Source organism: Schistocerca cancellata, chromosome 8 (genome assembly GCF_023864275.1).
Source record: "Schistocerca cancellata isolate TAMUIC-IGC-003103 chromosome 8, iqSchCanc2.1, whole genome shotgun sequence".
In the NCBI taxonomy this organism is placed as follows: Eukaryota; Metazoa; Arthropoda; class Insecta; order Orthoptera; family Acrididae; genus Schistocerca; species Schistocerca cancellata.
Window position 1 is genome coordinate 466174334 of NC_064633.1, and position 25122 is coordinate 466199455.

The 25122-nt window shown below is 41.0% G+C and overlaps 1 protein-coding gene across 1 annotated transcript in view; it reads right to left on the bottom strand.

Moving 5' to 3' along the window:
• Nucleotides 1-4102: 4102 nt before the first annotated feature.
• Nucleotides 4103-25122, bottom strand: part of LOC126094620 (epoxide hydrolase 3-like) — a 60705-nt gene continuing 39685 nt past the window's right edge. Inside the window, exons 4-6 of the mRNA XM_049909101.1 lie at nt 19364-19532; nt 19111-19262; nt 4103-4734 (exon numbers count right to left, since the gene is read on the bottom strand). Coding sequence (XP_049765058.1) covers nt 4460-4734; nt 19111-19262; nt 19364-19532 — 596 coding nt within the window. The 3' untranslated portion in view covers nt 4103-4459. The remainder of the gene's footprint in view (nt 4735-19110; nt 19263-19363; nt 19533-25122) is intronic.

A 25122-nucleotide genomic window follows, 5' to 3' on the forward strand; every position in this document is an offset into this window, starting at 1 on the left:
TACGCAATCCCGGTACCAAATGGAGAGACTCTTCGTGCTCGTATTGTGGACGGATGTGATACAATACGCCATTCTCCAGGGCTGCATCAGTGCATCAGGGATTCCATGCGACGGAGGGTGGATGCATGTATCCTCGCTAATGGAGGACATTTTGAACATTTCCTGTAACAAAGTGTTAGAAGTCACGCTGGTACGTTCTGTTGCTGTGTGTTTCTATTCCACGATTAATGTGATTTGAAGAGAAGTAATAAAATGACCTCTAACGTGGAAAGTAAGCGTTTCTGGACACATGTCCACATACCATATTTCCTTTCTTTGTGACCGAGCGAGGTGGCGCAGTGGTTAGCACATTGGACTCGCATTCGGGAGGACGACGCTTCAATCCCGTCTCCAGCCATCCTGATTTAGGTTTTCCGTGATTTCCCTAAATCGTTTCAGGCAAATGCCGGGATGGTTCCTTTCAAAGGGCACGGCCGATTTCCTTCCCCATCCTTCCCTAACCCGAGCTAGCGCTCCGTCTCTAATGACCTCGTTGTCGACGGGACGTTAAACAACACTAACCTATCCTAACCTTTCTTTGTGTGTGAGGAATGTTTCCTGAAAGTTTGGCCGTACCTTTTTGTAACACCCTGTGTAATATTAGTACAATCTGACAGCCCAGCATTCTAATGGTTACACATTGGTCCGTATACTGGCTGGCCTTTTTGTAACACCCTGTATGCGTCTGTGAAAGAAATTATTTCAAGTCATTCCATGAACAAAATGTGTACTCTTGTTTACAGTAATACGATTTAAAGCTAGTACTGTGACCTCAATCATTACGTGATTTAATCTGATGTAAAATCAGAACAGCAATAAATGAAAAATAAAACGAATTGAAATGACGCGAAGTGGTAAACTGTTATTATTGAGTGTGTGTGCCGAGCATTTCATGACATTTGTATAACAAAAACTAATAGGTAACCGACGACTTTGTGGTTTACAGTTTGACTACTATGTACAGATTGACCGTAAAAACAATTTTTGACGAATAAAATGGAGCATGTATCAGTCGAAGCAACAAAGAAGTGATCGAAAAACCGTGTCACCTACCAGAATAATGAACAGTGTGAAATGTGGTTGGTGGTATAACCGGCAACACATTCAGTGTGCTGGGGATCCTTGTGTGTATAATATTAATAACTATGGCACCCAAGACAGTGTAAAGATAGTACTGGAGAAAGGAATTTTACCAGAACCTCTTAACATTATGTAGACTATAAAAACTACACTGCAAGACCTCTTTGTGAACAATTCACGTAGCCTGGTATTCTGTTTTGCAAGGTTCTAGCGTTGTGAAGTTCACTTCCTGTATCTTGGACCCTCATTGCAGGCAATGACAGGATATATGTGCATGGAAAGAAAAGGAAAGAAAAAGGGTCTGTCATACTGGAAACACTAGTCCTTAACGAGAGTCCTGTTTCGATAATATGTAAAAGCAGAATTTCAAAGCTGTATAATTATTAACATTTTGTGAATCAAATTCTCAACCCTGATGGGTTTTCTCCGTTTTGGAACGTGTGAAACGTGGTTTTAAGGAAGATATATCAATTACTGGTTAAAATCTCGTCGCTTTGGAGGTCTTTAAAATGCACTAGTCGGATGGTCGATATCGTAGCAAGAAAGAGGCCGTGGTCTGCTCGGAAACGAACCTGGCATTCGGTTGGAATGTCTTATGATAAGTCAAGATGGGGATTTTAACCGTTGTCTTCTGGAAATCGAGCCCAAACCATAAATGGATCACTTCTGCTCCATGTCATGTAACTTTGTGCGCTCAACTATGTAACAACCAAACCTATACAGAGTACTTTCCATCGTTAAGTAGTGGTCGTGTTGCTCCCATGTTGAGTTACTGTAATTATCTGTATACTGACAAGTGCTTATGCTGTAACGTACCGTCAGTTCCACTGTGATTATGGCATCAGCTGCCGGGATACACCACACCGCTTCTTTGCGGTAATATACAGTGCAGTAGCCAACACAATTTTGGTAACGCTGAAAAGACGATTCATCCCAGTAATCCAGACAACGTCCCGAGAAGATGTTACAAAATTTAAAAACCTGCCCTCATTATTTTTTACTGTAGAATGTATCCAGATTAAATTACTTACCTATCACTAACATATGTTTCTAATTTGCTTGTCGCCAAATATATTCATCTCACTGTTTTAGGCATCTTCAATGGCATTAAACAGATATTGTTTTATTGCTGTCATCATCTGCTCCTCACTTTACGCAGATAAACACGCTCTTCACATAAAAGAACCGTAAATATGTATTTAGAATGATGTTATTATTATAATATGCACTTGGAGTTAATGGAGTTAATCAAATCAATTCCATGATACAGAAGAATGCTACTAATTATGACTATGTACATGAAGAATCTGAATTGACCCACCAGGGTAGCCGAGAGCATTAATGCGCTGCTTCCTGGACTCGGAAGTCCCATAGTGCTCAGAGTCATTTGAACCTGGAATCGGGTAGGACGCTGCCCCAGATCGAATGTGCTCGGCGGATTAGCGACGAGGGCCAGTATGCTGGCCAGCCTGGATGTGGTTTTTAGGCGGTTTTCCACATCCTGATAGGTGAATACCGGGCTGGTCCCCACGTTTCGCCTTAGTCACACAACTCACAGATATGTGCAAACATTCTCAGTATTTCATAGCTTACACTAGACGCAGACAGCTGGGGGTACACTACTTATGTCCCATGGGGTTCAGGATGGCGGCAGGAATGGCACCCGGCCACCCTCTGCCAGTAACACTGCCAAATCCGTCCTAACACGGCTGACCCCGCATTGAAGCGGGACAGGGGCCGAAAGAAAGAAAAAATACAGGGCTATTACAAATGATTGAAGCGATTTCATAAATTCACTGTAGCTCCATTCATTGACATATGGTCACGACACACTACAGATACGTAGAAAAACTCATAAAGTTTTGTTCGGCTGAAGCCGCACTCCAGGTTTCTGCTGCCAGAGCGCTCGAGAGCGCAGTGAGACAAAATGGCGACAGGAGCCGAGAAAGCGTATGTCGTGCTTGAAATGCACTCACATCAGTCAGTCATAACAGTGCAACGACACTTCAGGACCAAGTTCAACAAAGATCCACCAACTGCTAACTCCATTCGGCGATGGTATGCGCAGTTTAAAGCTTCTGGATGCCTCTGTAAGGGGAAATCAACGGGTCGGCCTGCAGTGAGCGAAGAAACGGTTGAACGCGTGCGGGCAAGTTTCACGTGTAGCCCGCGGAAGTCGACGAATAAAGCAAGCAGGGAGCAAAACGTACCACAGCCGACGGTTTGGAAAATCTTACGGAAAATCCTAAAGCAGAAGCCTTACCGTTTACAATTGCTACAAGCCCTGACACCCGATGACAAAGTCAAACGTGGTGGAGATCATGATCAGCAATTCATGTCATAGCCTCCACGCTCTCCCGACTTAACCCCATGCGATTTCTTTCTGTGGGGTTATGTGAAAGATTCAGTGTTTAAACCTCCTCTACCAAGAAACGTTCCAGAACTGCGAGCTCGCATCAACGATGCTTTCGAACTCATTGATGGGGACATGCTGCGCCGAGTGTGGGAGGAACTTGATTATCGGCTTGATGTCTGCCGAATCACTAAAGGGGCACATATCGAACATTTGTGAATGCCTAAGAAAACTTTTTGAGATTTTGTATGTGTGTGCAAAGCATTGTGAAAATATCTCAAATAATAAAGTTATTGTAGAGCTGTGAAATCGCTTCAATCATTTGTAATAACCCTGTATATATGAAGGATCTGAATTCTGCTATTGTTGTGGCAATGTTTATATGTACACCACTGAAGACGGCTAAAATCATAGTTGAAGCACCTGTAACTAAAAAAAAAAACTTTATCATATACATGTAGAACAATTACATTTACAAGGAAAAAAGTTATTTGGGGAATCTCTCTCTTTCTCCCCCTTCTCTCTTTCTCTCTGTCCCCATCTCCTTTATTTTGTTTTCAGTGAAAAGTGAGGAAGGTCGCAATATTCAGGCAAAGAATAATAAACAATAACTAGACCACCAAGACAACATACAGATACTATTTTATGAGAAGATATAAAAATTGAAATTGGCCATTTATATCTACCTGGCTTGTACACCGCCAGCATACAGTGAAAAGTGAACATTATGTAGTCATGTGCAGTACATCATTGTCTGAAAACGTTGTTTTATACTAGCGAAAACTTTGTGATTGTTTTTATTATGTGCGTTCACAATAATACTCAGCACAGTCACCCCATAATCACAAGGATCAGAGAAAGACGACAAGTCTCTCCATCAGTCTTAATTCGCAGTGCTCCTGCTGTAGACTATGTTCTGAGGCACAGGCCTTTCCGGCTTTAATGGCACTGAAAAGGGAAACTTTTTGCAGTTGCAGGTACGAGACGTCAGCGAGCTCCCTGGCCGGACAGGAAGTCCCTGATGAGCCTGTTGACTTCCTCTGGGTTTTCCTGCTGCACGAAGTGTCCCGCCTCCTTGACGATGGCGGTGGGCACTCCTATCTGGTCCCTGGCGTGAGACAGGAAGTCGAAGGAGAGCGCGAACTCCTTCTCGCCGAACAGGAAGAGTCCGGGGGGCAGCGGCTTGCCTCTCGGCGGTGACGGCTGGTGCCATGGCGCCTCCATAAGGGCCCGGTAGTAGTTGATGGGCGGCGTCAGCGCTCCTGAAAGTCACAGACAATAACAGCACAGTACTGCACACAGCGTCACCGATAGGCGACGGTACGAGGATGACGTGTGTGTTCGAAGATAACTGGCCCGTATCAAAAGCGATCCATACGCTCAGTGCATCCGTTAAGTAGTGGAAGATCTCATTAAAGTTCCTGATTCAACGGTCGTACTAATGCAAAAATGGCTGATATCCATGTGCTGGGGACGGAGAGGGGAGAGGGATTTGAGAAACCAAAAGAGACACTCAGCACTGAGCAAGCGACTAATCTTAGGAGACAGACTGTAGAAAGGCAAACCTACTTTGTACGAGGTTCGCCCAGAAAGTAATGCACCACACTTTTTTTCTTCAACAGTTCGTTATTGAACATAGTGAGAATTAAACACACGAAACAATGCTGTTTTATCTACACACCCTATTTTTAAATGTAATCTCCATGCCGGCCGCTGTGACCGAGCGGTTCTAGGCGCTACAGTACAGAACCGCGCTGCTGCTACGGTCGCAGGTTCGAATACTGCCTCGGGAATGGATGTATGTGATGTCCTTAGGTTAGTTAGGTTTGTGTAGTTCTGAATCTAGGGGACTGATGACCTCAGATGTTAAGTCCCATAGTGCTTAGTGCCATTTGAACCATTTTTGTAATCTCCATCCCGTTCTACGGCCTTCCTCCAGCTCAAAACAAGGGCGTGTATGCCCTGTCGGTGCCAATTTTCATCCTGGTGGCGGAGCCAGTGCTTCACTGTGTAAATCACCTCCTCATCGTCCTCAAAATGTTTCCCGGAATGGAAAACTTTGATCATAGCTGCTAAGGTTGAGTGACCGTGTCAGAATTATATTAGAGCAAATAAGCCCTCGGTCACAAATATTAAGTCAAAATTGACCAGGTTTCGACGCTACTATGAGCGTCGTCTTCAGAATTAAACTAACTGCTCTGAAACATTATTAGGTATATAATACATTAATAAAATTAAAGTTTGTACTGACTGGAAAGAGATGTAGTACTTACAAGTCACATTTTAAAAAATGTAAGCCGGAAAGACGACGTCATGAATAGTTGTAAATAAGATGGCGAGCCGCTAAGGGCTGCTCGTACTTCAGTGAACAAAGATTGCAACAAGACTCTTGTAAATTATATAGACACCAGGTTCCTATTACAGGGGTGAGTTCACAGCGGCACCGTAAAGGTCGCCAGACGCCATGAGCAGAGGTTGTCCGATAACATCGGCTGACAGCTTGGTCACAATGTGCCCGATCTCCTCCGTCAGTTTTTGGCGGGATCAAGTTAGTACTCTTTCCAGTCAGTACAAACTTTAATTTTATTAATGTATTATATACCTAATAATGTTTCAGAACATTTAGTTTAATTCTGAAGACGACGCTCATAGTAGCGTCGAAACCTGGTCAATTTTGACTTAATATTTGTGACCGAGGACTTATTTGCTCTAATATAATTCCAGGAATGGTATCCTTCAATGGCGTAAGCAGTGGTAGTCCGAACGGGCTAGGTCAGGGCTGTAGGGTGGACGAGGTAACGGTGTCCAGCCCTGTTTCGCTACGTGTTCAGCAGTCCTCAGACTTGTGTGGGGACGAGCGTTATCGTGTTGCAGCAAAACATCTCCCGGGTTATTGTGGCGCCGAAGTCGCCAGAATCGCGCATTGAGTTTTGTTAATGTGTTGGCATTTGCTTCTGAATTAATGATGCCACCTTTTGCCAGCACATCAATGAGAATCACACCTTCACAGCCCCAGAACAAGGTGATCATGACCTTACCGGTGGAAGCAATTGCTTTGAATTGTTTCTTCTGTGGGGTCGACTATCGTTTTGTTTCGGGCTCACAATGGTAGACCCACGTTTATCACCTGTCACAATCCTGGACAAGAAGGCCTTGATCTCAGCTTCAAAACGTTGCAACAAATCAAGACAAATGTTTTTTCTGTGCGATATGTGAGCCACCGTTAGACACCGCGGGACCCATCTTGCACACACTTTTGAATATCCAAGTGTGCGGATAATTGTATCCACATTTCCTTTGCTGGCTGACAGATGCAGCGTCAACTGCCGAGTCGTAATGCGTATGTCCCCGCGAATGACATCAGCTCACTGCAATATGTCAGCTGTGGTCTCCCCGAACGCTGCAAATCGTGGCACGCCGAACCGCCTTCTGATGAAGAACCCACTGTAGGAGCATGGTCATAATGCACTCAAAACTACACAGAACACCGTTATGACCACGTCGGAGACTTGCAACGTATCGAGGGCATTTCGCAGGTGCCCAGCGAGTGCCTGTACTTCTGTCGACAGCAGATAGTCCATAGACTTTGCACAAGCGTTTGTGAATATTTCCCAAAGTTTCTTTCTCTGCAGCGAGCAATTCAATGACGGCACGTTGCTTGTAACACACATCACCTACAGACGCTATTCTGAAACTGTCCTGCAGCTACGCTATCTGGCGGAAGCGATGGAAACTTGGCGCGCTCACTCAGGAGACTTCAGATAACACGCACGTAACGTTTCGCATTCGTAGCGTTGTTTTCGGCTGGGAAAAAATGCTGTGCGTTACTTTCAGGGCAACCTTCGTAGTACATGTAGATAGCTTTTGACAACGTTGACTGGAATACACTCTTTGAAATTATGAAGGTTGCATAGATAAAATACAAAGAGTGAAAAGTTATCTACAACTTTTACAGACATTTATTTATTTCTCAAGTCAAGACCTGCTGCCTGTTATTATAGAACAGGTCGTAAATTATACAGACATCAAGTTCCTATTACATGGTTGATTTCACAGTGGCACCGTAAAGTTCGTTAAGACGCCATGAGCAGAGGTTGTCCGATAACATCGGCCGACAGTTTGGTCACAGTGTGCCCGATCTCCTTCGTCAGTTTTTGGTGGAATGAAGTAGGTTAAGTTAGGATAGAATCTGTTCTATGCATGAAGTAGGTTAGGTTTTAACTGCCAAGGGTGGGAGGGGTGCCAGGACGTCTCTCGCTTAGGGAAGAGTACTGCAGTACTGTTTGCTATTAAAAAGACGCTGTATACATTTGAATGAGTTATATCTGTCTCGAAAAGAACATGGCGAGTGCTTTACACAGTCCTCGGTTACTGGAATTAGCAGACAAGATATACGAATATACGAGAGGAAGGGAGAAAAGTTGTATTACACGCTCGATGTGATTCGTGGTGACCTTGAAAAACAATATTACAAACACTTCATGTAAAGAATCACTACCCTACTGGCATAAAAGTCCAGTAAGTAGAATAACAATTTGTAAACAATGCCCACATACTGTGACCCAAAAAGATTCACTAGAGTAACTTTAATCATAAGATACTCTAGCTTTCTCATTTTAGCAAATTATTTTTTGAGGCTGTAATTTACGCCTAAAATTTCCGATAAAGGTTTTGCTTACTTTCGGCTTCCAATAAACCTACAATTTCAGTCCATAGATTCCGAACTGTATCTCCATTATGATATTTGTCATTCTCAGGATGCCACAAACTCTTGTGTGACTAAGCTTGTCAGTTTCTCACAGAGCATATTTCGTATCGTGTCGGCAGATATGACCTAAGGACACAAACTTATGTGAATTGCAGCGATTGTCGTCCGAAGTCTGCACTTGCGGGGGATGAGGTCGCCTAAATTGTGACCGCACACGTACTGATTTGATATCGTCAGCCGTCTTCGCACCTTATCGGTCGCCAGGAGAATCCGTCTATATCGGTGCCACTGTGAGCATTGCTTAAGAGGCGAAGGACAAAAAACGGAACAGTAATCGAGATGGGAGGAAGATAAGATCGTAGCTACTCCCCAATTAAGCAAGCAGTAAAGGAAACCGAGGAGAAATTTGGAAAGGGAATTAAAGATTACAGAGAAGAGCTACAAACTTTGAAATTTGTCAATGGCACTGTAATTCTTTCAGAGACGGCAGGGGCTTGGAAGAGCAGCTGGAAGGAATCGATAGCGTCTTGAAAAGATGAACATCAACAACGGCAACTCTAAGATAACGGATTGTAGTTGAAGTAAATCACGTGATGATGAGGGAATTAGATTAGGAAATTAAACATTAAAAATAGTTGATGAGTTCTGCTATTTAGTCAGCAAAATAAATGACGGCGGCAAAAATAGAAAGCGTGTAAAACGCAGACTGGCAATAGGAAGAAAAGCATTTCTCAAAAAGATAGCTACTGTCGCAGGTTCGAATCTTGCCTCGGACATGGATGTGTGTGATGTCTTTAGGTAAGTTAGGTTTAAGTAGTTCTAAGTTCTAACAATTCTAAGTTCTAATAATTCCAATCACGAAGAAAGCAGGTGTATGTGAAAATTACCGAACTATCAGTTTAATAAGTCACAGCTGCAAAATATTAACGCGAATTCTTAACAGACGAATGGATAAATTGGTAGAAGTTGACCTCGTGGAAGATCACTTTGGATTCCGTATAAATATTGGAACACGTGAGGCAATACTGACCCTACGACTTATCTTAGAAGAAAGATTAAGGAAAGACAAACCTACGTTTCTAGCATTTTTAGACTTCGAGAAAGCTTTTGACAATGTTGATTGGAATACTCTCTTTCATATTCTTAAGGTGGCAGGGGTAAAATACAGGGAGTGAAAGGCTATTTACAATTGTACAGAAACCAGATGGCATCTATAAGAGTCGAGGGGGGCATGAAAGGGAGTCTATCCCCAATGTTATTCAATCTGTATATTGAGCAAGCAGTGAAGGAAACAAAAGAAAAATTCGGAGTAGGAATAAAATTCCATGGAGAAGAAATAAAAACTTTGACGTTCGCCGATGACATTGTAATACTGTCAGAGGCAGCAAAGGATTTGGAAAAGCAGCTGAACGGAATGGACAGTGTCTTGAAAGGAGGATATAAGATGAACATCAACAAAAGCAAAACGAGAATAATGGAATGTAGTCGAATTAAGTCGGGTGATGCTGAGGGAATTAGATTAGGAAATGATACGCTTAAAGTAGTAAAGAAGTTTTGCTATTTGGGGAGCAAAATAACTGATGATGGTCGAAGTAGAGAGGATATAAAATGTAGACTGGCAATGGCAAGGAAAGCGTTTCTGAAGAAGAGAAATTTGTTAACATCGAGTATAGATTTAAGTGTCAGGAAATCGTTTCTGAAAGTATTTGTATGGAGTGTAGCCATGTATGGAAGTGAAACATGGACGATAAGTAGTTTGGACAAGAAGAGAATAGAAGCTTTCGAAATGTGGTGCTACAGAAAAATGCTGCAGATTAGATGGGTAGACCACATAACTAATGAGGAGGTATTGAATAGAATTGGGGAGAAGAGGAGTTTGTGGCACAACTTGACTAGAAGAAGGGATCGCTTGGTAGGACATGTACTGAGGCATCAGGGGATGACCAATTTAGTACTGGAGGGCAGCATGGAGGGTAAAAATCGTAGAGCGAGACCAAGAGATGAATTCACTAAGCACATTCAGAAGGATGTAGGTTGCAGTAAGTACTGGGAGATGAAGAAGCTCGCACAGGATAGAGTAGCATGGAGGGCTGCATCAAACCAGTCTTAGGACTGAAGACCACAACAACAACAAGTTCTAGGGGACTGATGACCTCAGATGTTAAATCCCATAGTGCTCAGAGCCATTTGAACCATTTTTCAAAAAGGTAAATTTTTTGCACTGAATATAAATTTAAATACAAGAATGTCTTTTCTGTAGGTGTTTGTATGGAGTCTAGCATCGTACAGAAGTGAAACTAGGACGATAAACAGTGCAGAGGAGAAGAGAGTAGAAATTTAAGAAATGTGGTGCTACAGGAGAGTTCTGATGGTTAGATAGGTAGACCTAAAATGACTGTCAAGGGGGTACTGTCTCAGAATGAATAAGAAAATAAATTTATGGCACTAAAAACTCCGTCCGAACAAACTCGGATGGCCCAACGGTACCGACTGCCATTCTCAGCCGGTAGGCTCCGCTGGATGTAAATATGGAGTGGTACATGGTCAGTACATGGCTCTTCCGCCCGTTGTCAGTTTTCGTGACCGAGGCCGCTACTTCTCAATCAAGTAGATCCTCAATCGGCCTCGCAAGGGCTGAGTGCATCTGGCTCTCCAACAGCGGTAGGCAGACCCAGACGGTCACCAGTCCAAGTTCTAGCCTAGCCCGACAGCGCTTAGCTTCTGTGATCTGACACGAACGGGCGTTACTGCTGCGGTAAGGCCGTTGAAAATTTATGGCGCTGCTTGAATGAAAGCAGAGATTGGTTGGTAGGACACGTCTTGAGGTACCAAGGAATAATCAATCTGGTAATGACAGAAACGCGAGAGATAAGAACTGTAGACAGACATAAAGGCCTGAGTACAGAAAGGAGGCCCACATGCATGTAGGTTGTGACGGTTATGCAGAGAAGAAGACCATCGTACAGAATAGACTCAAGGGTAGAGCTGCATAAAACCACTCTTCGAACTGAAGAAAGCAACATAATGATGCACAATAGAAAAGAAACGAGACTTGTAGTGATATCCATATCGAATATGTGGAAGATATAGGCCCCTTTTCTAGCCAACAGTTTGTCGTAGGTCACAATGGAACATACATCTACATTTTCATCTACATCTACACTCTACAAACCACTGTGAAGTGCATGGGAGAGGGTACTTCCCACTGCATAGGTTTGATATTCGTCCAGTTCATGTATGGAGCGCACGAAGGATGACTGCTTCAAGGCCAGTGTGCGCTCTGTAATTAGTACAGCATGACCTTTGCAGTCCCTAGGTAGAAGAGTATAGTACATTATGAGATTCCTCACTGAACACTGGTTCTTGAAGGTTTCTAAGAAGGCTTAATCGGCATATCTGGGATCTACCGATTTACGGTTTCAAGCATTTCCGCCATGTTCTTCCGTAATTCAAACAAACTTGTGATCATTTTTGATGCCATTCTTAATGTACGTTCAATATCCCCTGTTAGCCGTATCTGTCACAGGTCCAATAAAATTGATCAATATTCAAAGGCGGGTAGCACAGATGTGTTGTATGAAACCTCTTTCGTAGATTGATTGCATTTTTCCGGTTTTCTACTACTGAACTGAAGTCTCCAACCTGCTTTACTTACGACTGATTCTTTGGCATTATTCCATTTCATAGTCCTACAATTCGTTATATCTGGATGTTTCTACTGGTTTACTGATTCAAACTGTGACTCTCTGATGTTATATTCAAAGGATACTATGTTTTTGCATTTTGAGAGGTGCAAAATAATACATTTGTTGAACATTTAAATCCAGTTGCCAATTTTTGAACCAGTTTGAAGTATTATCAAGATCTGGCTATGTGTGTAATTTTTCAGGTTGTACTTCATTATCGATAACTGCATAAGCTTCAAACCGTCTGAGGTTACTACTTTAACTAACATACAATTTAAACAGCATTCGTTTCATCACACTTCGATAGTGCACGTCTGAAGTCATTTCTCCATCTGTTGATGAGTCTCCGTCTCTTGATGAGTGTCCATAACATGCTGGCCCCTCTCTACCAACAAATCTCCAAATAAGAAATAGGGCGTTCCAATCTTTAAGTAGGGCATTAAGGCGAAACTGCATCCCTATCTCACTGCTTAGTAAACCTCGTGTTCCTTGATATACTCGGTTAATTCGAACGTACGACATTTCAGTATCGAATAAATCCAATAAATGATGTGCCAGACGAATACAGATTTTATATTAGAAAGCATCGTTAATGACAATTCATGTTACTCTTGCCTCAGGGAATGATGTTGCTAGCAAATATCTTTTATAATTCCTTAGTTATGGTGTCCTGAATTCTGACGTTAAGAACAGGTGTGGCGGAAATATATTTAATAATGTTGAATTCCGAGTGTAACTGTCATACTTCTGATTTTACATATATTTATCTGGATTTACCGTATCAATTATGATCAGCTGAAGACAAAAATGCATGCAGTTGTATGGGAAATGTGACCTGAAAAAAGTTCTTTTCTAAAGATTATGTATATTTTGTTACACTGAATGCAATTTTTGCTTTCAACGATTGTACGTATCACTGAAAAGGAAGAGATGTATGTGGTAGACGCTTTTTTTGGTGCATTTAAATACGACAAAACCTTGAAGTTATGCGAATAAGAAATTGTGAGTAAAAGTGTATGAAGGTTCTTAGAAAAAATGAAAGGGCAGAGAAAGGCGGCAAGAAAAATAATCTGGGCCAAATCATTATGACTAGGGCATGTTTTATAGCGGGTATTTCATTATAATGTTATTTCGTAAATTTTTCTTTACATGCTTCTGTGCACGACTTAATCTTTACTTATTTAATGTGCCTTTTCTCAAATATTACTTATCAGAATTATATAACATTTTCAGATTAGCTCATGTTGCTGCTGTATCTCATGCAGCGAACAAGTTTTGTGAGATTTGACACCGCTAAGAGAAGAAAAAAAAATTTGAAGGTGAGGAGTATCTATTAAAAACGTGTTTCTAAAATCATAAAATCAAAATTACTTGAAGAATATTAGTAACAATTTTGTTTCATTACATTATGTCTAGGAATTTTTCTGACTAAATCATAAGGGCCACCCTTCTCTTGTTAATTCCTTTTCACAAAAGGTACATACAGCAATTCGACGTTCAGAAGCTTAATATTATGGACTGAATTGTAGTTGTTAATTACGTTCTTATCTTTGTAATATTTGAATGAAGTTCTACAAAAAGTTGTTAGAAAATTTGTGACAAAATTAATCCTAAATGTATTGGAACAGCTATGTTCAGAGCTAGATTAATGGCCCCTTAAGTGATACATTCATCACAGTGTATTTGTAGCTTGCATTTCTACACACTCTTGCTAAATATGTTTTATTCCAAATTACCTATATATTTCATACGGCTTAATTAACGTTTCTAGCGTTTTTTCGATGTTGTGTTTGTAATTTGCAAATGGATGCATGTGACAACATAATGAAATGCTTGCATTCATATATCAGGTTTTTGTTTTATTTAACCTCCTTCCCAGATATTACTGACAAGGCGAGGCTACGGCGTTGGGATCACAGATTTACTTCAAACTTTGTACACCTTTAGTGGGCAATTAAAACAACATACTGTGCAAGTATAAGGTGCAATTTCGAGAAAATCGCAAGAGAAGTTTTATGCATCTGTTGTGTAATGGATGTGTCTGTGCCTAGGTGGCCGATGTCAGAGTTCATTGTGGGCAGGTAGTTAGCGTTCGAGCAACGTTAAGACGACCGTGAATGAGGCGACTGTTCGATCCCCGCTATACGTTTTTTCATCACTGATCTTATCATTTGAGAGGTGTTATATAATTAAAGAAAAACACGTGTATTTCCATGAAGTTTTAGTGAATTTCATATAAGACTACTATTTTTAATTAAATTTAATTATTACAACAAACATACACTACTGGACATTAAAATTGCTACACCACGAAGATGACGTCCTACAGACGCGAAATTTAACCGACAGGAAGAAGATGCTGTGATATGCAAAAGATTAGCTTTTCAGAGCATTCATACAAGGTTGGCGCCGGTGGCGACACCTACAACGTGTTGACTTGAGGAAAGTTTCCAACCGATCTCTCATACACAAACAGCAGTTGACCGGCGTTGCCTGGTGAAACGTTGTTGTGATGCCTCGTGTAAGGAGAAGAAATGCGTACAATCAAGTTTCCAACTTTGATAAAGGGCGGATTGTAGCCTATCGCGATTGTGGTTTATCGTATCGCGACATGGCTGCTCGCGTTGGGCGAGATCCAATGACTGTTAGCAGAGTATGGAATCGGTGGGTTCAGGAGGGTAATACGGAACGCCGTACTGGATCCCAAAGGCCTCGTATCACAAGCAGTCGAGATGACTGGCATCTTATCCGCATGGCTGTAATGGATCGTGCAGCCACGTCTCGATCCCTGAGTCAACATATGGGGACGTTTGCAAGACAACAACCATCTGCACGAACAGTTCGACGACTTTTGCATCACCATGGACTACCAGCTAGGAGACTATGGCTGCGGTAACCCTTGACGCTGTATCACAGACAGGAGCGCCTGCGATGGTGTACTCAACGACGAACCTGGATGCACGAATGGCAAAACGTCATTTTTTCGGATGAATCCAGGTTCTGTTTACAGCATCATGATGGTCGCATCCGTGTTTGGCTTCATCGCGGTGAAGGAACATTGGTTGTTTGGCTTCATCGCGGTGAACGAACATTGGAAGCGTGTATTCGTCATCGCCATACTGGCGTATCACCCAGGGTGGTATGGGGTGCCATTGGTTACACGTCTCGGTCACCTCTTGTTCGCGTTGACGGTACTTTGAACAGTGGACGTTACATTTGAGATGTGTTACGACCCGTGGCTCTACCCTTGATTCGATCCCTGCGAAACCCTACATTTCAGCAGGATAATGCACGACCGCATGTTGCAGGTCCCGTACGGGCCTTTCTGGATGCAGAAAATGTTCGAGTGCTGCCCTGGCCAGCACATTCTCCAGAACTCTCACTAATTGAAAACGTCTGGTCAATGGTGACCGATCAACTGGCTCGTCACAATACGCCAGTCACTACTCTTGGTGAACTGTGGTATAGTGTTGAAGCTGCAATGGCAGCTGTACCTGTACACGCCATCCAAGCTTCGTTTGACTCAATGCCCAGGCGTATCAAGGCCGTTCTTACGGCCAGAGGTGGTTGTTCTGGGTACTGATTTCTCAGGATATATGCACCCAAATTACGTGAAAATGTAATCACATGCGAGTTCCATTATAATATATTGGTCCAATGAATACCCGTTTATCATCTGCATTTCTTCTTGGTGTAGCAATTTTAATGGCCAGTAGTGTATTTATAACTACCGAGAACTAAATGAAGAAACGCACAGAGTTTTCCTGGAAATGAATGCCTGTCGTGATTTGCGAAATCCCTTACAAGTGCCACCCGGTAAGATACCTAGAACTACTTTGCACCTCGACTCTTCGAGCAGCGGACAGGGAGGCAGGCCTCATTTGGCAGCCAACCTGCGTAGCGCTGAGATGCTGCTAATGTGGCAAGAACGAATAGTCTAGTTGCAAATTTTTTGAATATCAATGAATTTACACTTGTACTACATAAATGAAAGTGTGAGCGAGAATCGAACCGTCGCCTCAAACACGTTCGTCTTGAGACTCGAACGCTAACCACTTGCCCGCCATGAATTCTAACGTCTGGCACATACGCACAGATACATCCGTTACATAATAGAAGCGTAAAACTTCTCTTGCCATTTTGTCGGTGTTTCCCGAATGGTGCACCTTACTGCTTGCACGTTACGTTGTTTTAATGGCCTACAAAGTTTTAAGTCAGTTGTGATACCAACGTTGTGGCCTTCCCTTGAGAGACAATTCTGTTGCTGGGCCATTGTCGTACGGATCTAATGATCATAGTTTGACTTCTTGCACACCCCAAGAAACCCGAAAACCCAAATAAGAATGTCATGATAATTTAAAGTAGGGAACAGTGTTATCCTGACAGGTACGACAACTTTGACAATAACAGAACACCTTAAAGTTTTGATGAACACCAATTTCAATAATTACTGAATATGTCATGATATAAAGGTAGAAAGAAAGAAAGGTTATTTTTAATTAGCTATCAAACATTTCAGTAATAACTGAAAATCAGTACCACGAAAGTTAAGTTCAAAGTAATATGTCGGTCAGAGATAACATTAATTGTGAAAGAGAGTTATAAACGCGGCGAAAAGGAAATTCAATGCGTCTACAATGCTCGATCATGGAAATATTAGTCACTTGCTAACTTGCTTGCTATCAAGTCGAGAGAGGGCACCGTTTGTTACACTACTACAAACGGAACGCTACGAGATTGTTTCTGTTTATTAAAAAAAAGTAATATTGTGTGATAGAGATGCGCGGACTTTGTTCTCAGTTATTCTGACTTGAGAACTTGAACTGAAGTGATCTTCTGATAGTGTACGGTGAGTTAATGAACTTTAACTATTGGAGATATTATTATTGGACTCAACCTTCATCAAAGTGAACAGTTACAACGAAGAATGGACATAGTATCGAAGACTTCAATACTTGATTAGCGTGGAGTAGGAAACATTAATACGAACACACGAAGATAATACAAATACGCCGATTGTACAAGTTGTCGTAATTGTCACGATCACCGAATTGAAAAGAATCGTAGTTGATCTGATCCATCGGTGTGCGTGTGGGGAGATGATTATAAACTAATTGCTATGAAGGAACAATAAAATTGTTCGTCAGTAATGGAAATCTCACGTGTTGGCTCCATCAGTAATTGATCTGTGTGATAGTTGATGGTCAAAATTAATGAACTGTACACATTTTAGTTGAAAGAATGACTTGATGAACATTGAGTACTGAAAGGAGTGTTTTGCCGAAATAACATCACGATGCACGAAAGCAAGATAGCATTATAGATTATCTCTGGATATGCGTCGTGCCGTAGTGAACAATTCTGCCTAGCAACGTAACAACAACTACTGATACTGAACCGCAAATGGATTTTTCCTCGCTTCAGTGGTGAGAAACGACGCCGGTGATGAACGATTAACTCAATACTGCAATAACTAACTAACCGGGCATCGCAAGTCATCATAAAACCATAACAGACAATTAAAATCAGCCGTTCGCATCGCTGAGAAGACTGTGCGGACTCGCAAACGGACTTTCATACATTACGCAAGGAACAATTTTGTTTAGAGATTTTCAGGTGCTGTTCCACGTTATCCGACGGGGACAACCATCACTGCGAGTCGCGTCTGCATTCCACCGACCGAGCTGTAGCAGTAGCGGCTCAACATCAACAGCGACAACAAAAGGGGAGAGGGGACGTCACAGTTCCAATGAGCATAAGGGGGAAAATGTAACAAGCATTAGAAATAAAATTCTCTGTTACACACGGTGTGAAAATAATTCTGAATGAGCTCTTTTTCGACATGAGTGTTTTCCACGTATAGAGAACTGGCCATAACAGTGACCTTCAGTTAAACTACGAGATATTAGCCCGTCCAAGACCATGATCTGAATCCAGCCCTGTATCTTTAGGAAGAGCCTCAACGATGTTCCTCAGCAGTATTAGATTACTTCGACCTTTTCATCTCTGAGTGGCTGTTGCACCCTATGTCCATAATTATTTGCAGGATGTGCTACAGATGTTACTCTCTACAGCTACAAACCGTTTGTAGAAAAGCTGCAAATACGGCTGAAGGTAGCACCAAATACAAGTGTGTCGAAACTAAGTGGATAGTCATCAAAGAAAGAACACACTTTGATAGCGCCGGTAGTGAAACAAAAATTGCTAGGGCCGTGTAGTGGTTAGTCGATACACAGGGTGTTTCAGATAAAGTGTTTTTGTTTGTAAACTGCAATGTAGAAACTGAAAGCAATATTTATTTAAATATATAAAAGTTAGACATGTTACTTTTTCTGCAGAGTTATGAACACGGTTATTTAATTACTTTCCAGTGAGATACAGTACGACTTATAATATTTTTTAAACAGAACATATTTTTTTCGATCATGTAACTGATGTGTTCAAGCCAACTACGTAAAAATCAGTTTTAGTGTGAGAGCTAGAAACATTTAAACGTCGCAACAAAGATGTTTGTCGCTTCGGGATAACTTCACAACTCGCCCGCAGGTTGCTTAGGAGGTGCACTAAATTGTGCATACACGAAAATGGGCAGTGGTTTGAACACCAAACTTAAATGAACAAACCCCCACAATATCCACCTGATCAGCGCCAGTTAGAGCGTTTAGAGCGTGTTGCATCTGCCCCTGTAACTTTCAACGTTTCTAGCTGCGTAACTAAAAAAGATAAAATTTTGAAATAAATTGATTTGTACATATTTGTTTTAAATACATGGGCTATGTAATAGAAAAAAAAAAACATTTTATATAGCTCGTTGCTGTAACTCTTAGGAAAATAACCAAGTAAACTATGTTCTAACTTCAGCAGAAATTTTCTTAAGTTTACCTATCTAAAAATACATTCATTTCCCCCATTATTTTGTTAGTCAGAGAGAAAAATCCCTTGCCAGAAACTCCCTGTATATTGGGTGCCGTTTACGTAAAGCAGACCATCATTCTGCAACAATTCCAATAAACCTTGGAAATTTCAACAGAGAGCTGAGCTAAGAAATAAATAAAAGTTAAATCCAACTTGTTCACTTATTACTACAATCTGATTACTTTTAAAGTGCTTGGTCATGAACCAGTGTACTGAAGTGACGTTTATAATCAACTAAAACTAATAAATACATAACGTACAAACAATTGTCTTCAGCCTACAAAATTCCAAGTAATTTTAGAAGCAAAGTGACAAAAATGTCAAGTTACCTGGCTTTCCAAAGGTATATTTATATGCTTCAATTTCTTCTTTTTTTATTGGAACCTTGGCATACATGCGAAAAATCGTATCAAAGATGCCGAAGTCATCCAGGCGTAGAGCGAATTCAGGAAGAAACGGCAGTTGATAGAAAAACACATACCTGTAACGAAATAAGTCTTTGCTATAGTAAAATCTTTTAATGTCATTTAATGATATTTCTGATGTTTTACATCAAATTAAACCATTAAGACTGACACCTACCAAGATTTTAAGAACTGATCCTTGTCAGAAAATACCATATTCGACCAAGCATCTGGGAAAGGAGCGTCAAGGATGATGTAGTTGTTCAGCATGTGGTAGTATTTAAACACAAATGCCCAGCCAGCCACGCCTCCCCAGTCGTGTGCGACGAGGGTGAACTTTTCTCGCCCTGAAACAAAGCCACAATTACATCAGTACTGGCCGAAGTACCTTTGCCTCCGAACGTGGTACATCCCACTGTGAGCTTCACGCTGCACGCGAATAGCTAGCAGAAAACTAACTGGCATCTTACCTTGCTGACGCACAGTTTGTGCTGAAACCGACCATTTGCATGACGCAGAAACCGCGTGAAGTGTCCCAGGCCTTAGCAATCTCAACACGCATTGCAGACGAGTGGGCGTCAACTCACCATCAGGTCATAAACATTCAGATTTCCCCGAGTCGACTAAGGCGAAAGTCGGAATCTTTCTCTTGATGGTGACGGCATGACTGGTATCCTGTTTTTCTGTCATCAATGTTCTGACTGGTTTGAATCGGCTCCCCAACAGTTCCTCTTGTGTCACTGGTCAATCCGAGATAGAGCTCGTTTTATAACAACCCAGTCGTCTATGAGAAATTGCTCCATTATCTTCCTTGTTTCTTGCCTGGACCCAGGAATCTCTCTCTGGATGTGAAACTACGACTATTTCGTAACTTACATAAAGTAGAAACTAAATTTTGAATTATTTTCCATTTATCTATTCAACCTGATCAGATTAGGACCTTCGGAACTTCTCTTACACTGAAGCAGGGTTATTCACATAGAGTACTTACACACCACGGTTACTAAAGAAATGACAGTAATGTTAATGAATAGCAGTAAAATGAAATTAACAGAACAAAAGTGACTGCAGTACAAGCAGAAAAAACCACATTCATCACGCCTTTCTTTAGCTCAGAAAGGGGCGAATAGTGCTGCTCCGAATAACGTTCGTTATTTACTCGATGGTATTAAATGGCTGACTGATAGCAAAACTAAATTTAAAAGCAATTCCTTCTAGACAATTCCTATTGCACTGATGAATTTTTATACAGAAATTGTTTCCAGAGCCTTTCTTGACTCTGCAGCAGGGAGTGCGTTGCCTTGAAAGCTAGAATTGTGTGCCGGATTGGGACTCGATCCCGAAACCTTTGTTTTCGCGGGCAAATTCTCTACCTGCTGAGGTACTATTCACGAAGTTTACAAAGTAGAGGGTCTGGCGGAAGTAAGGCTTATGGAGGCGGGTTGCGCCTGGACAGCTTATCCCCAGTAACTCCGCACCCTCCCCCCCCCTCCCCTGAAAAATGTGTTACGGACAGAATTAATACTAAAGAGGTAATAAATTAAAACCTCACGCGTAATACTACACGAACAGCGAAAATCTAAGCGTTAAACCTTGTTTTCCTTTTGTCATTTTGCTGAGGCATATACTTTGTGGTTTACACTAGCACTACGTATACAAAGCGCAAACAGGTTGCTTGTCGTAATATACACTTGATTACAAAGCTCTGATCGTGAATGACAAAATTCGATCTTGCCGCCAGAATGAAATTGCCTGTACTTGTATTATTTATCAAAATACATAGGATTTCGAGTACAAAACACGCTTGGGACTACCATCATAGCTTAATGGTTCTGTAGCAATAAAAAGATATTCGCTCATTATGGGTATTACTGATAATCAAAGTACGTATATGATGTTTCTACAACAATACAAAACAAACAAGGTGCTACTGCGGATCTAGCTTACAGCTTAAAGTGCACTTGACGATTTGAGTAGTTCGTTTCTGTCATTTTCTCCTGATAATGCTGCGTCTACGCTGATTATTATTTGCCAAAAAATTTGGCTGATTCTGAGATTAAAGTCATCTGTACATATAACGACCCTCCATGCTAGAGAATAAAATTTATTTTGCAGTACAAAACATATGTTGTCTTCTGCTGATAATGCTATGTCTGAATCGTTCATATCATTTGTCAACAAACTGGTCTTAGCTTGGCTAAAAAACAGATATTAAAGCCATCCATACATTATAACAGGTGCAGCGTCGCTCTATGCATCGCTATGTTACAGGAAAAGTGTCACAAACTACTCAACAACTCAAATTCAATTGCTTGGTATAGGGTTCACAGATGTCTCTCGACCATTCCACTCTTGAACAGCATGTGGGAAGGAAATGAACAATGTAACATCCACGTGATAAATTTTTGGCTACAGTGCGACAAGAGCAAATTATGCCTCTAACAGTTATAAGCATTATGTATTCGACGTATGAAAAAACAGTGAAAACTTATAAATATTAATTATTTATATAATATTCTATGATGTAATTAGACATATCGATGTGTATCATACAATGATAATTGTCAATTCCTTTTATGATCTGCGTTTGTCTTCCTTTGTTTTTACCTTTTGTTGGTTGGCTTTTGTAAGTTGCGGACGCATATCAAACTGAGGTCTGTTAAGAAATTGTAATTATTTGTTAATTATTACTTGAAAATAGAGTTTTTTATTATTATAAAAATGAGTGAATAATTATTTGTAACTTTAATTCCTCTCTCAGTAAGCATTATCTGTGTTAATTATTTACTTCCGCTGCAACGAGCGCAGCCATTGATGATAGCGATTTGTATCGCGTTTTTGTCTGTGTTTTCCTTAGAAACAAATCAAATATTTGCTTGATGAGGTCTAAATACTGCACAATATGAAAGTATAGTTTATAGCGTCTAATAAACATTTTAAATATTTACTTATTTGCTCTAACAATAGAAAGTCTCTATCAATTGTCTGCCGCCATCTTAACAATTATCACAGCGGAAAATTCAAATTACGCAACCCTGCAGACATAAATGCTGAACGTAATACAAATGTGTAAAAATAAATGTGCACCGGTGGTCCCGAACTCATTTTAATGAAAATAATTCGAATCAGATTGGTTCTTTAAAAACAGTGCTCATAGCACGATCGTTATAACAAACTTTTCTAGCTGATGTATGGAGCCGAAATTAATTACGCACGAGTTGCGAAGAATATTGTTTCAGGTAACATACGTCAGTGTTGCGCGCGGCTGATATTCTGTGGTTTTAATTATCATTTTGCTGAAGATAACTGTTTCCATCATAATCCATAGTTGTATAGAATCTGTTGTATGAACTGTGATTTAGTGACACTTACACAACTTACAGACAACACTTTAACACGGCGTTAACTTGGAGTTCTTTAGCAACTTGATCAAATCTTTAGCCGGGAGAAAAATTATTTAGTAATTACTGAATGTAATAAAATAAGATTATCATTTCCATTTACAAATTAGTTAAATATCAAACCACTGAATAACATAGCGAACGCCACAACAAGTTAATCTCGGTGTGAGATCTGATTTCTCTTATTCTGTTAAGGTGGCCATTTCTCCCAGTGTATAAGGGAGTAAAATATTTCTATACACAGCAGTAAGTCTGATGGTAAGCTGTAATCACGTATGCACACTGAGACCAAAGAACACATAATAATAACTGATATGATCTTTTTTTATTCCATCATCCCGACACAAATTAGGCAAGTCATTGCCACGAATCACTTAGAACTGAAGAGATATTTTACAGTTAATACTTATTGCACTAACATCTAAGAGAATGGATCACTTCTATTTTAAAACACATTGCGTTATGAAACTTCCTGACGTATTAAAACTGTGTGCCGGACCGAGACTTGAACTCGGGACATTCTGGAAACATTGCGTTATATTTATTTAAATTCAGGGTCAACTGAAAGTCCTTCATCGTCTGGTATAATCTTCCAGCGTTATTTACTGCAGACAGTAACAACGCTATAACAACCCTCTGACACAAAATTAGGGCTACGTCTTCCGATTTCATCCAGTTTTATTTCACTATGATGTATAGGGAGCTCAAGCACGAATTAGACATGTATATTTGCAGTTTTAAACAAGACAAAAGCTCGTCTTAGTTCGACTAAAACTGACATCATCATTATAGCATCCCTCACACTAGGATAAAAAAAATGTATATCTTGCAGTACAAAACTTTGTCGTCTTCTGCTAACAATGCTACGTCGACTTTGTCTGTATTTTTTTGTCAACCAGCAGTTTTAGCTCGCCTAAAAACCGAGAGGTAAGTGTTCAGTAATTTAGATGTACTGCACATGAAATATGTCGAAATCCGTAGATTATTAATAAAATTACACTTGAAAATTGTTGAAACCAATTCAACAATCATCCTACTGTATTTCTGTTTTGCTTGCCTTAGATACGTGCTGATACACAATAAGACAAATCTGATTAACAGCACAGCTCTTAATTACAACTGTCTACAGCAGAAGAGAAAATGGTAGATAAAGTGACTAGTTTTAGTGTATAGTACAGACAGAGTAAAAATGAGTGTATTAAAGAGCAAAATCCTTCTCTGCGATCCCTGATTGCTCCTAAAGTAGCTCTGCACTGTGCTGTCGCCTTACAGGAAAATGTACTAATTATTAGTGGTCTGTGGATTTGATATTAATTATACGCAATGTATAATTATTACTATACAGTCGACAATTGACGTGAGGATCTAGTCTTAATGGGACTAATTAAATCTGTTTTACACGTCTAAGCCCAGTAGAATTGTTTTAAGTGACAACTCTGCAGCTCAGGATTGTTTACTGACGTGGTTTTCTGTAGTACCTAATTGTTTAATATTAGGTGTGTTGAAGAAAGATGAATTTTAAGAGAATTTCGCTTGCCTGTAATCAAAGCCATAGTCTTCCTGATTGCCTGCAGTGCGCGACGACGATGCCGTCAGTAACATGAGCATTAATTGTTCGTCATTTAGATGTGACAACGAATGTGCTGGCTATCAGAATTCTGCACAATGAAGCGTCTCCACCATCTAGAGTTAAGCCGGGCGTTGTCAGACGATGTGCAGCAGCAGCGCCTAGCACAGGAGACTGCAGCGCAGTGTGACTGTGTGAGGGAAGGTGCAGCCATCGCAGCTGCAGGCATGATGCATGCTGCAGCATCTCACACCCTCCCTACTACCCCTGACAGTGAAGAACTTCATTCCATTCATTCCAGAAGCCAAATTATGCACACTGCTCAGTTATGTGAGGCAGCATTTCCAACGTCTGGTGCTTTTGGTATACAAACGGATGTCATCATTCTTGCACATGGAGAAAAATGTACAGTACTATCCTTCATGAAACTTCCTGGCAGATTAAAACTGTGTGCCCGACCGAGACTCGAACTCGGGACCTTTGCCTTTCGCGGGCAAGTGCTCTATCATCTGAGCTACCGAAGCACGACTCACGCCCGGTACTCACAGCTTTACTTCTGGCAGTACCTCGTCTCATACCTTCCAAACTTTACAGAAGCTCTTCTGCGAACCTTGCAGAACTAGCACTCCTGAAAGAAAGGATTTCAAGAGTGCTAGTTCTGCAAGGTTCGCAGGAGAGCTTCTGTAAAGTTTGGAAGGTAGGAGACGAGATATTGGCAGATGTAAAGCAGTGAGTACCGGGCGTGAGTCGTGCTTCGGTAGCTCAGATGGTAGAGCACTTGCCCGCGAAAGGCAAAGGTCCCGAGTTCGAGTCTCGGTCGGGCACACAGTTTTAATCTGCCAGGAAGTTTCATATCAGCGCACACTCCGCTGCAGAGTGAAAATCTCATTCTGGAAACTATCCTTCATGTATGTGGCACTGTTATGATCAACTGGGAGCGTGGAGAGAAGGTCAGAAGTCATTCCTTGT